The 13,551-nt window shown below is 38.0% G+C and overlaps 1 protein-coding gene across 4 annotated transcripts in view; it reads left to right on the top strand.

Moving 5' to 3' along the window:
• The window catches only part of MCM8 (minichromosome maintenance 8 homologous recombination repair factor), a 48,990-nt gene that overhangs the window by 31,262 nt on the left and 4,177 nt on the right, over positions 1–13,551 (top strand). For all 4 annotated transcript variants that reach the window (XM_058563180.1, XM_058563178.1, XM_058563179.1 and 1 more), the window contains 5 exons: positions 1,748–1,889; positions 6,156–6,351; positions 8,298–8,517; positions 8,826–9,035; positions 9,858–9,934. In XM_058563180.1, the coding sequence (XP_058419163.1) occupies positions 1,748–1,889; positions 6,156–6,351; positions 8,298–8,517; positions 8,826–9,035; positions 9,858–9,934 (845 nt within the window). The remainder of the gene's footprint in view (positions 1–1,747; positions 1,890–6,155; positions 6,352–8,297; positions 8,518–8,825; positions 9,036–9,857; positions 9,935–13,551) is intronic.

Genomic DNA, 13,551 nt, shown 5'->3' with positions numbered 1-13,551 from the left:
TTTAAATAAAGAGAGAAGCATAATGATTAAGGGAACATCTGAAAGGGAAAATGCAAGAAAATGGTTGACTATATAAATGGCCATTTAAGAAAACAGCACAAACATAAATGTGTTAGTGAGCTGTTCCATATTTTCTATTAAGAAAAATAAATCAGGTAAGGTAGGAAAGTGAAACATATTCTTAAATGATTACATTTCATAGCATCAACTAGTGATTATGTTTTATTTTGCTACTGTAAGAATAATATTATTTTTTAAAAATACAGTCGTGTCACTTAACAACAGGGATACATTCTGAGAAATGTGTCATTAGGCGGACATCATCGAGTGTACTTACACAAACCTAAATGGTAGAGCCAACTATACACCTAGGCTCTATGGTAACTAACCTTAGGGAACCATCTTTGTATGTGTGGTCCATCGTTGACTGAAATGTTACACAGTGCATTACTGTAGTGTATTATAGGTGGAAAAGTGGTTTACCTCCACAGTATCTGATTATTTATACAAATAAATCTTACAATTTAATTTATACATTTTTTTTTTACAGTATACAAAACTTCATTTTTCTCTCTTACTCCTTTTTTATTTAAGAAATGCATCTTGGCAGATAATGGTTCCAAAATAACATTCAGTGGCACTGAAAAAGTTTTAATACCAAGAAATGACATTTGCCATTTTTCATATTTTTCAGACCTGGAATAATGCCTTTCAAACCCCTGGCTCAATTTAAAAATAGAAGCCATAACATTAGTGGAAATTAAATCTTGTCAATAATGGAGGGTATTGCGTATAAGTCTGCTAGCCCCACTAAGCCATGGTTTTTTAAAAATTGGTCTAACACTAACAGTTGAGTCATTTACTTTATATTTTTAGTTCCATTTTCCTCTGACCATTAGTAACCCATCATACTCTCAGACTAACAACTAAGGAATTACAAGTAACAAAAATCATGATAGCTACTGTTTATAAGCCAGACACCATAGGGTCGCTTGGGTCGTGCACTGCACAAGTCCAGAGCTGACTGACATAGAGAACAGTGTGAGTGCTGTCTCCTGGAGTTGTGCAGTGCACAGCCGTATACAGCGGCCTCGCATTGGGCACTTGTATGCCAGGTACCGGGTTAAGTGCCTTGCATACATGATCTCATTTATTCCTCAGGGCAGTATGTGATAAAACATAAGGAAGCTGAGGCGCAGAGAGATCCGAGAGCAGCACAGCCAGTACATGGTAGAACCAGGATTAAAACAGGTCTGCCAGACTCTGGAGGTTCATGCTTTTAACTGTTGTGCTGTTGAACTACTTTTCTGACCTGGCTGTAGCTTATTTACTCAGAAGGTGAGCATTACTGAGCCATTTTATTACCTGATGTTTAAAGAAGCATTGGAGCCTTTGAAATTAAAATGAGTACGGACATTTTTGCTATTTGAACTTGAAAATGAAGCATAAAATGGAATTGTGTAGTGTATTCGCGTGACCACAGACATCAGAGTCATGCTGCCTGGGTTTGACTGAGTCTGGACTTCACACCTTCATAGCTGTATGAGTTACTCACTCTCTCCTGGCGCTGGCTTCTACATCAGTAAAAAGGAGTGTAATAATGCCTTCCTCTTATCGTGGTGGTGAAGATGTACAGTAAAGCCCTTAGAAGAATAGCTGGCATGTAGGTAACATTTGTAAGCGATTACTATTAGCTATTATTTCCCTTTTACTTTGGCTGATTCTCTTAAACTTTTTGTTTCCTTAGGCAGTATGCAACGTTGCTCCGCGTGGTGTGTATGTTTGTGGTAATACCACGACCACCTCTGGTTTGACTGTAACTCTTTCAAAAGATAGCTCCTCTGGAGATTTTGCTCTGGAAGCTGGTGCCCTGGTACTTGGTGATCAAGGTAGGAGACCAAAGGGAATAATAGTAATTCTGGGGCTTATGTTTTTTTTTTTAAGCTTCTTCTTTCTAATTAGTTCTTTTACATTCTGTTCAAGAGGCATTTGGACAGCACTGTCCCAAGTAGTGAGTTGAGAATAAGTGCCATAGAAAATAACTAGAAATACAGTACTATCGTTTTTATTTGTACTGCAGAATTGAAACTGGTACTTTATGTCATTCATTTTCTGAATCTTGCAGCAGATACAATTAAATGTAAAAATTAAATAATCAGGTCAAATAGTTGTAGCTCCCTACACTTCCCATTTCATACCACCCATCACATTTGAGATCATTTGTTTTAAAGCCTTATCGTAAGTTCCCAGTGGGGTGGGATTTGGTTATTTTGTTGACTGCCATATTCCTATTGCCTAGCACATAGGTGCACAGTAAATATTTGTTGAATGCATTACTGTTACTTAGTTCAGAATAGTTCTAGATGCCTTGGAACTGAAAAGAAGGTGAATGTTATTCTTTGTTCTTGGAGGACTTGCAGTCAGAGTTTAGAGCTGTTACTTTAGAATGAGAAGTTTTGCTGTATTTTAACCTATCTCCTAGGGGTTTTTTTTTAAGGATTTGACTGATAGTTTATAAGAAACCCATTTGGAGGGCTCAGCAAGAAGGGATTTCCAATTGGGCTTTGCTACCTAGCTTCTCTTTGTGTTGCTATAACTCTATTGGAAAAACATGTTCTTATGCACGTGCCAGGCAGTGCCCAGATTCCAGGCCAATTAAGGTCATTCATTCCTTCCAGTTTGCCAGGGACCTCCACATTTCTACATCCAGTACCTGTCAGCCATGTTTGACACAGCTGATCACTGCCCCCTCCATGAAATACTTTATCTCCTTGGTTTCCAGGACACTACAGTCTTCTGGTTTTCTTCTTACTTCATTCAGTATTCCTCCTCAGTCTTTACTTGTTCTTCATCTCTTCACCTCTTCACTGGTTGGCACCTCAGGGTCCTTAGAGTTTGTACCTTTTTTCTTCTTAGTCTGTACTTACCTTCATGGTGATCTTATCTAGTCTCATGGCTTTACCTACCTATATGCTGAAAATTTCCAAATTTATATTTCTTCTCCCCTGAACTCCAGACACATACTTCTTATTGCCTATGCAGTATCTCCACAATGTACTCAATCTTAACATGTCGAAAACCAAAATCCTGATCTTCCCCTTCAAACCTATTTTCTTGCGGTCTGTCTCATCTCAGTAAATGACAGTTCCATCCTTTCATTTGCTGAAATCAGAAAATGTGGAGTCATCCTTGACTTTTTCTCATACCCCACATCCAGTCTATCAGCAAATCTTGTTGGCTCTGCCTTCCAAATATATGCAGTATCCAACCTCTTCACTGCTACTACCCCGATCCAAGACACCATCTTCTCTCACGTGGATGATTACTGTGATCTCCTAGTTGGCATGCTTGTGACCACCCTTGCCCTTCCTGTTATTTTTAACAAGTCAGGGCAGTCCCATTAAAACTTAAATCACATTATTCTTTTGCTCAGAATCCTCCAGTGGCTCCCCACCTTACTCAGTGAAAGCCCAAGTCTTGATAGTGTCCTAGGGCCATTCACATTCTGGCCTTTAATCACCTCTTTTGCCTCATTACCTACTACTCCTCTCTTATTTCCTCTTCTCCAGCAGTACTGGCCTCCTTGCTGTACCTCGACCACCAGCAGCACACCAGGCACATCACATTCCTGCATCAGGGCCTTTGTACCTGCTAGTCCCTTTGCTTGGAATGTTGTTACCCTTGCAGATATGTCTGCAAGACTTGTTCCCTTTCCTCCAAATTTTTGCTCAAATATCCTGACTCCGGGGCCTGCCCGGTAGCGTAGTGGTTAAGTTCACGTGCTCTGCTTCAGTGGCCCGAAGTTCACGGCTTCAGATCCCAGGCGTGGACCTATACACTGCTCATCAAGCCATGCTGTGGTGGCATCCCACATACAAAATGGAGGAAGATTGGCACAGATGTTAGCTCAGGGCCAATCTTCCTCACCAAAAAACAAAAAAAAAAGTCCTGACCCCAGTGAGACCTTCCCTAAATATCATATATTACATTGTAACCCCTCCCCCACCAGCAGACCCTGTTCTTAGTCCACTCTATTTTTTCTTTCCATAGCACTTATTACCTTCTAATACTATATAGTTTAGTATTTTATTGTCTGTCTCCCTACACCGAGTAGAATGTAAGCTTCAAAAGGGCAGAGAATTTTGTCTTTTCTGTGCTATATCCTGCATGCCTACAACATAGTACTGATATATAGAAGGTATTCAGTAAATATTTGCTGAATGAATAAATTCAACAGACATTTATCTGATTATCATATAGCTCGTTAAAAGTGACAGTGCTTTTGCTGAGTTACCCTGTGAAGAAATAATAAGAGAATACTCATTGTTAAACAGATTTTCCATTAATTAGAATTCTAGTTGAAGGTGATGTGGGGTTTAGCTATACAGATAGCTAATGTTATTTAAGATGTGGAGTGTTAAAAGCTGACTCCCATCTCTTTCAAATATAGGTAGATAAGCCAAGCACTATGATGGTAAAAGTAGCACTGTTAAAATACAAAAGATTATTAGTCGGCAGAGACTGGATTCTAGAAACAAATACAAGGTCGTGCTAAAATCTTTACTGAAGACTTACAGGGAAAAAAGGAGAAATAGCGCTGTTTTATATTTCCTTTCTTTAATATCTGATGAAATGACCAAAAAATTGTTTACAAAAAAAGTGACAGGATATACAAATTGTAGCCAAACAAGACAAAGAGTTTAAAATTTTCAAAGTTTAAACTTTATGCTTTAAAACCAGGGGTCAGCAACTTTAGTCCACAGGTCAACCCAGCTTTCAGCCTATTTGAGTATAGTCCACAAGCCAAAAATGGCTTTTATATTTTTAAAGGATTGTAAAGAACAACCAAAAAAACCAAGACTGGTTTTTTTGTCTTGACTGTGACAGACTATATATGTGGCCCACAAAATGTCAAGTATTTACATCTGCCCCTTTACGGAAAAGGTTTGCCAACTCCTACTTTAAACTTTGAAAAGTGACAGTCAAAGAAAGAAGTAGCTTGGCTTTGTTCCTACCCTGTCCCCACCTCTGAGGAACTGTATTAGTAATCTTGAGAATTTCCAGTAATACTGTCAGTTCCAGAGAGTCATGGACTGACCTTAAGCTGGCGTGGCTTACTTGGTCATAGAGTAGATATAGAGGGGTTTAAATACAGCAAAGCCCTCTGGAGATGACCACGTAATTGCCTATGATATGGGGAGGAGGAGAAGAAGACTATTGCAAGGTCACGTTAGAGGGTCTCCAGTAACTTGTGGATTAGACATAATATACCTGGCACATAAAATGCCTTCATCTGTGGTGGATCTTCATATTTTGTTTAAAGAGGTTAAGTGAATTCCCTACAGTTGTACAGTCAATACCTGGTATTGCTGAGAACTGTCCTCGAGTCTTCTGGCTTTAGAGCCCATGCTTTTCTTCCCAAATCATGCTGCCCTACTGTTCCTGAAAAACCCAGCTCAAATGGCACTTTTTTCTTGAAACCTTTCCAGATTCCCCTTCCTCTTTTTCTTTTTCTTTCTTTTTTTAATTTTTTTGTTTGTTTGATCTTGTTGAGGAAGATTAGCCCTGAGCTAACATCTGTGCCAGTCTTCCTCTATTTTGTATGTGGGTCACCACCAGAGCATGGCTGATGAGTGGTGTAGGTCCACACTCGGGATCCGTACGCATGAATCCGGGCTGCTGAAGAGGAGGACACCAAACTTGACCACTAGGCCACAGGGCGGGCCCCTCCCCTTCCTCTTTTAACCTCTCCCCACTCCCAGAAAACTCAACTTATATAATTATGCATATCTATTATAGTTGAAATATACTATCTTGAATGTGTATATATCTTATCTCACCTATTTGAATTTAAGTCTTTAAGCTTTTTGAGGGTCACTGTCATATCTCCTTCATTTTTGTAACCCCCACAACCATAGCGCCTTGCCTACAGAAAATGCTGAATGAACAAATATTACATAAAAGTTAGTTAAATAAGACAAATGTTTTCTTTGCTATAAAACAAGCAGAAATTCTCTACTGTATGACATTTTATAATTTTAACTGCTGGAAAAAAATGGAACTAATTTTTTATTGTAGAATAATTTCCATCCTGTAAGATTTGAAACTTGACCAAAGGAACATTTTCTGTCTGTATTATTCTACTGTGATTGTAGGTATCTGTGGAATAGATGAATTTGATAAGATGGGAAATCAACATCAAGCCTTGTTAGAAGCCATGGAACAGCAAAGTATTAGTCTTGCTAAGGCTGGCGTGGTTTGTAGCCTCCCTGCAAGAACCTCCATTATTGCTGCTGCCAATCCAGTCGGAGGACACTACAACAAAGCCAAGACAGTTTCTGAGAATTTAAAGTAAGTCTCTTCAAATATTTATACCTTTAATATATTGAATCCCTATATATACATCAATAAGAAAAAGATAACTGAAGATGTAATGAATAGTTCCCAGAAGTTATGAGTTTCCAATAAATATATAAAAATATGTTTGAACACTACAAATTAAAACAATGAAGTACCATTGATATCTTCTAGATTGGCAAACATTTTAAATAGTAATGATCATTATTGGCAAAGGGGTGAGGAAATGGGTCCTCACATACGCAGTTTAGCATTTTGAAGGACAAGTTGGCATGTTTATCAGTATTTTAAATGTACATTCCGTTCCAGCCAATTCTACTTTCAGGAATTATACTCACAGAAATAGGCACACAAGTGCACAAAGATGTGTTTACAGGGTGGGAATTACGGCATTGTTTATCACTGCCAAAGACTGGAAACAACTTAAAATGCTCACTGGTAGGGACGTGGTTCAACTATAGAGTAAGCTCCTACAGCAGAAAGTTGCGATCATGAGAAAGAAAGTAATTTTGTGTGTGCTGACAGGGAAACAGGTCTGTGCTTGACTGTTAAGTGAAAAGAGGACATTATATACTTATATATGTAGTATGATCCCACTTTTTTCCAAAAACAATGTTATATTTGTATATGTGTGTGCTTTATCTTCTAATTTGTTCAGTACAGTTTGGACAAAATGTATGGGAAGGGGAAAATAGATTAAAGTGATGCAAAAGTGAGAAAAGTACAAAGGAATACCTTGTATGAAAAATTGCAACCTTGAATTCCAATGGGGGAAAAAAGCTAATTTCCTAATGTTTAATAATATATACCTTTAATATAGAAATGGTACATAGTAAAATACACAATTGTACCTTGAGATTCTGGGTATTTCTGTACCACCACTACCAAAAGAATCAATCTGTTAGTTTTTCTTAGTGAAATGACAAAGTGCTATATTAGAAAGATCCTATTGAGGGCCAGCTCCATGGCTTAGCGGTTAAGTGCACGCGCTCCGCTACTGGCGGCCCAGGTTTGGATCCCGGGCGCGCACTGACGCACTGCTTCTCTGGCCATGCTGAGGCTGCGTCCCACATACAGCAACAAGAAGGATGTGCAACTATGACATACAACTGTCTACTGGGGCTCTGGGGGAAAAAAAAAGGAGGATCGGCAATAGATGTTAGCCGGCCTTCCTGAGCAAAATAAAAAAGAGGAGGATTAGCATGGATGTTGGCTCAGGGCTGACCTTCCTCAGAAAAAAAAAAAAAGAAAGATCCTATTGAACAAAGATCCAGGGGACTTGGATTCTGGTTTTTGGTGGTACCACAGGTACGTTGGTCAAATTCTTTAATTGCTCTGGATTTCAGTTTTTTTGGTCTCAGTGTAGAGGAGTTATCTGATTGGTAGATTCAGAGAAGATGACTAGGTAGAATACTGCATTTTTATTGTAATGACTGGTAGACATATAGATTCCTCTTTAAGAAGAACTGGTCTTTTTGCTTCTAAATGGGCATAGATGCTTTGAGAGACTCAATGTTTTGGTGAGACGAAAAATACAAAAGATAAAGAACTACTCAACTAGATAACCTCTGATGTATCATGTAGCATTTTAGCTTAAAAATTTAATGATTCAAATCATAGATAGGGATATAGAACATAGAGAAGAATTGAGAAGAATTCCGTGGTTTTGATAGTGGTGTGACAAAGGGCATGTCCTCAACATACCAAAAGTAGGTACACATAAGGCTGTACACATGTTGAAGGGCATGTGGCCTAGTATCTCTCTGGAGTTAGTGGGTATATTGAATCCAAAAGCTATTGCTTATTTCCTTAGCTTAAAACTTTATTTTTTGTGTGTGTGACATGGAACTTGAGTAGTAAACAAGTGAGTAATCAGTTTTCTAGGTTTTCTGTTTGTTTTGATTCCAATCACTGTTTTGTCTTTCTTTCACACCTCCTAGAATGGGGAGTGCCCTGCTATCCAGATTTGATCTGGTCTTTATCCTGTTAGACACCCCAAATGAGGATCATGATCATTTACTCTCTGAACACGTCATTGCAATAAGAGCTGGAAAGCAGAGAACTGTTAGCAGTGCCACAGTAGCTCGTATGAATAGTCAAGATCCAAATACTTCTGTACTTGAGGTGGTTTCTGATAAACCGTTATCAGAAAGACTAAAGGTATAAATGTTTCTTCTCCTTAATCATTCAGTTCCGTTCTGTTAGAATGTCAGAGTTCAGCTGGTTGCTAGTTGTAGAACAGTAGTATATAAACTTTCATGCCAAAACCTTTCATATTATAATACTGAAATTTATGTAAACTTCAGTTGAAATGATCTAAGTCAACTAGACAGAGAGCTAGAACTACAGCGTTTGGCTTATTTGGAGAGTCTTTTAGAATATTATATTTATCTAAACAAGTTATTTTAGCAGAAAGATTTTATTTGTAACTTATCCTTGTAATCTTGGGCCTTTTTATCATGCTTTAGGTGCTTCCCGGAGAGACAATAGATCCAATTCCCCACCAGCTATTGAGAAAGTACATTGGTTACGCTCGGCAGTATGTCTATCCAAGGCTATCCACAGACGCTGCTCAGATTCTTCAAGATTTTTACCTTGAGCTGCGAAAACAGAGCCAGTGGTTAAACAGCTCACCAATCACTACTAGGCAGCTGGAATCTTTGATTCGTCTAACAGAGGTTTGTTTAAGTTCATGCTTTTTTGGCTTAAAAAGGGGAGCAGGAGATAATATGATTTCTCTCAATTTTGTGTATAATTGATTTGGTTTTTCTTTCTACTGAGAAACATTAGAAATGGATGGATAAAAGTTTTTTAAAAGGTTTGGTCCTGTCTTTAACTCATCGGTCAAAGTATAGCCACTTCTTTCTAGACACAGGACCAGTTACCATGCAACATTTTTTTACCTTTAATGACACTTAGGAGACTCCTGAAGTGTGAAGAGTGGTTAGGATTTTGGGATTCAAAGTCGAGTATGCGGGAACATGGAATGTTCTTGAGTATTTGGTTTGATACCCGACAGGTCCATAGGGACAGTGCCTGTTTCTCTAACAGCAGTAACATCTCTTCACAGCTGTGGAATGCTAAGAGAACTCTGGCAGTTAAAATTAGCTGGGTCAGAGTTTGGGCTTTTTGCTTCTAAAATCTGATTAACTCCTCTTTGTTGTTTTAACAAATTAGTTAAATTAGTCATGATTTCCGGAAAGTAAAAAGCAAGGAAAGACAAGTGTATTTCATAATCAGATCTTCTGAAATGAACGCTCAGAAAGATATGTTAGTAGATAACAGTAGGTGTTAACCCATATTTAAAGTGAGTGATTATTTTCATACCCAAGTGTTCAGATTTTTTTTAATTCTGATTTTTCATATTACAGCTGCCCCCCCAAAAGTCATTTTTTGTGTAAGATGAATAAATGAAATAAGCTTAGACATACTATTCCTGCTCAAAAAATGTCAAATATATTTGTTTTTTGTTATCTGAAAATGGTTATTTTCTTTAAAAGGCACGAGCAAGGTTAGAATTGAGAGAGGAAGCAACCAAAGAAGATGCTGAGGACATAGTTGAAATTATGAAATATAGGTAAGATTAAAATTTTAAATGCTGTTTTAAATTAAATAGTGGTCATCTTTCCATCTCAAATTATATATTTAATTAGGCCAAGTAAAATTATTTTTATTTAGCCCCTTTGATCACTTATTTTTCTCTGAACAAACTGCTTTCTTGGTTTAAAATATTCTTGTGTAAATAATCTTTACATTAAAAAATATTTTTTGAATGGGTAATACTTTCACATAAAGTAATATGTGGGTAATTAAAGTAAAATAATGGGTAATACTTTCACTTTCTAAAATCAATTCAAAAATACATATTTTGAGAAAGCTTCCTCCATTCTGTTTACCATCCACCCTTTCTCTCCACCAAGACACCCATTACTTTCTTGTAAATAGCACATGACTTACGCTGTTCTGTACCTTTTTTTTAATTGAGATATAATTGACATATGACATTATTAGTTTCAGGTGTACAATATAATGATTCAATATATGTATACATTGTGAAATGATCACAATAAGCCTAGTTAATGTCCATCACCACACATAGTTACAATTTTTTTTTCTTGTGATGAGAAGTTTTAAGATCTGCTTTCTTAGCAACTTTCAAGTGTACAGTATAGTATTATTAATTATAGTTAGCATGCTGTACATTACATCCTCAGCACTTTATTTATTTTATAACTGGAAGTTTGTACCTTTTGATCACCCTCACCCATTTTGCCCACTCTTCAGCCCACCTTTGGCAACTGCCAATCTGTTCTCTTGTACCTTTGCTTTTTAATATGACAGTATTTCCAGAGATCTTTCCTTGCTAGGACATAGAGACTTCCTCCATTTTTACAGCTACATAGTATTCTATTGTTTAGATACACCATAGTTTATTTGTTCAGTCCCCCATTGCTAGATACATGAATATTTTCCGTTCTTTTGCTATTACAAACAATGCTGCAATGAGTAATCTCTGTCAGATACTTCATATGTGGCTAAGTGTATACCTGTGTGAGAAATTCTCATAAATGATACTTTTGAGTCCAAGGGTAGATGAATACATTAGGATTTTGACAAATATTGCTAATCTCTGTCCTTTGTGTTTTATATCATTTGGTAGATCATGATTCCTAGAAGGTAGAAAAGAAAAAAATTTATATTTTAACTGATCATATGTGACTAACTTATTCATGGATTTTTTTTAATCAATAAAAGCTAAAGCTGATTATTTTAGGTAGGTTTTTTTCTTTCAATTAAAAAAAATTTTTTAATAGGTTCACACATTCATGTGCTTCAAAATTCCAAAGTTCAAAAAGTATACAGTGGAAAAGGTTCCCCCTACCCTGTTGACTAGCTACCTAATTCTCCCTCCTCTTGCCCCAGTGGCAACAAATATCAATTTTTTTATGTGACTTTCAGTTATGAAATACACATCACAACTCTGTCTGTATACTCTTTTTCCTCTTGTATAGACAAATGGCAGCATGCCACACACATTCTATACCTTGCTTTTTTCACTTAAAATGTATCTTGGAGATCATTCCATATCAGTGCCTAAAGAGCTTCCTTTTATTTTTCACAACTGCACAGTGTGAATACGTTGTGTGGATGTATCATAATTTAGCAACTAGCTCTTTTTAATATGCTCTCAGAGCACTTAAAATACAAATCTGTTAGGAATCTATTTTTCCAAGGCCAAAAAATACTAATTTAAAGGTAAATTGTTTTGTTAAGTAATTTCTATTTCTTTAAAAGGAGATGGATTTTTTTTCCTAAGAGCTGCTATTCTGGGGTTTGCTTGGAGTCAGAACCAGGTGACTGCCCAGTCGTTACTCTCTGGCTCTGAGTAAAAGCGGTACAGCATAGCTGCAAGAGCACGGGCTTTAGCACCTGACCTGGAGCTGCCATGGCAAGTTACCCTCTGCTTCTCAGTCTCCTTTTGTGTAAAACACACCACAGAGGATTGTGCTCTGAGGTGTCATGCAGCGATGCTATATAAAGTGACCAGTGTGGTTCTGGTACAGTAGTGGGCACTCAGTAAACACTATTTATGATCAGTAGTGCTGGCTTTGATGATACTAAGATGAGACTGAGCAGAAACCCTTTTCTCTGACTCATACCACACACTGAAGTCTTCAAACTGGCAGATCTCACATCACAGATTAAAAGTTTCCAAAATTACCCTTTTGAAAGAATTCCTTGGTTCTAGTCTTCAGTGCTCTCCATCAAATTGCCCAGTAGCTCTGAGCTGCAGATCCTTTTTCCCCTTTCCTTTTAGGGAGAGACTTTCCCGAGTTGTCTCTTCGTCCCTAGGCTGGTACTGGCCTGTCCCTGGAGGCCACTCTGTTCCTTCTGCTTTTTAGGTAGAAGGGCACCCATGCTACCTCCTGAAGGTCTACACATTAACCTGCAACTTGTTTCTTGCACTTATAGGCAGCCTGTGGAAGAAGGCGAACCTTTCTCTTTAAATCAGTGTGTCAGTTTGTCAGCAACAGTGAGGTTACGTTTTATGGCCTTTGAAAGCTTTAAAGACTCTAGAATTGACAGCTCTTAATTTTTTATTGCTGGCCCCAAAGCAGCTGCCTTGTAATGAGTAAAACCATTAACAATTAATGACTATCAACTCTTTCAACCAGTTCCTAACATATTACCCTCTTTGTCTGAATATCCTATTGGTTTACCATCACACAGTGTTTGAACCGTCAGTTTTCTCTTTTATGTGATTCAGTACTAGGGTTTCGGGGATCTTGTAGGTGAAAATTTGACCAAGCTGGCTTCATTCCCTCTCCAGTTGACTTCATTGTGTTGGAGACCCTCCAGTTGCCATTTATAAGCACCAGATAGTCTAGGAGTTACTAGACTTTCTCATACAGCATGCTGCCAGGGGCTCAGTGTGCTAGTGTGTGAAATAAAGGAATGGCCCCAAATACCAGTTGCCTGCCTGACTTCTGGGAGGCCAGACCGTGTAAGAAACCTAGAGTTTGCCCTAACAGAGATCCTTTTTTCACTCGGAAACTAAGTCACTGAACCCAACCAAAGTTCCAGAAAACTTAGATTCTAACTTTTCTTCTCAATTAAAAACAAGGACTAACAATAGGGACTTCTTGTTTAATGACAAGATGTTGCCTCTTTGCTTTCAATCTAGAGTGTGTGTATTTTTCTCTTTCTGTGCATCCTGTGCTTAAACTCTCTACCTTTGAGAGTGGGGCTAAGATTGCCACTCTAGGTTTCCTTTTCCTTGTAATGATCTCTCGCCCTTTGGGTCTTTTGGTGCCCGGCTCTGCTGAAGAACCTCATGTGCTTCTACTTCATAGACTGTTGGCTGTCAAGCAAATCAAGTGTCAGACAACCCCCATCACCCCCTCTCTTACCGGTAACATTCTCTTTTTGAGGCTTTACCCTTAGTCAGTTTCCCTAGGCCTCAGACCCCAGACTTTGTCTCAAGCAGCCATCACGTGTTTCTCCACAATAAATCCACTGGTCTGTGGACACCATGGATTAGTTCTCATATCTGAGCATTATACTTAAGCAAGGTGAATTATGCTCTAATCACCTTTTCAATGAAAATGCCACAGTGCTCATTTACCATTAGTTCTGTGTGTCTGAATACTCATGTCAGACGGTGTTTGCATGTGCTTTTCCGTCCGAGAGGAG

The sequence above is a fragment of the Diceros bicornis genome, chromosome 19 (assembly GCF_020826845.1).
Source record: "Diceros bicornis minor isolate mBicDic1 chromosome 19, mDicBic1.mat.cur, whole genome shotgun sequence".
Lineage (NCBI taxonomy): Eukaryota > Metazoa > Chordata > Mammalia > Perissodactyla > Rhinocerotidae > Diceros > Diceros bicornis.
The sequence above is the reverse complement of the archived record's forward strand: the minus strand, read 5'-3'. Positions and strand labels throughout refer to the sequence as shown.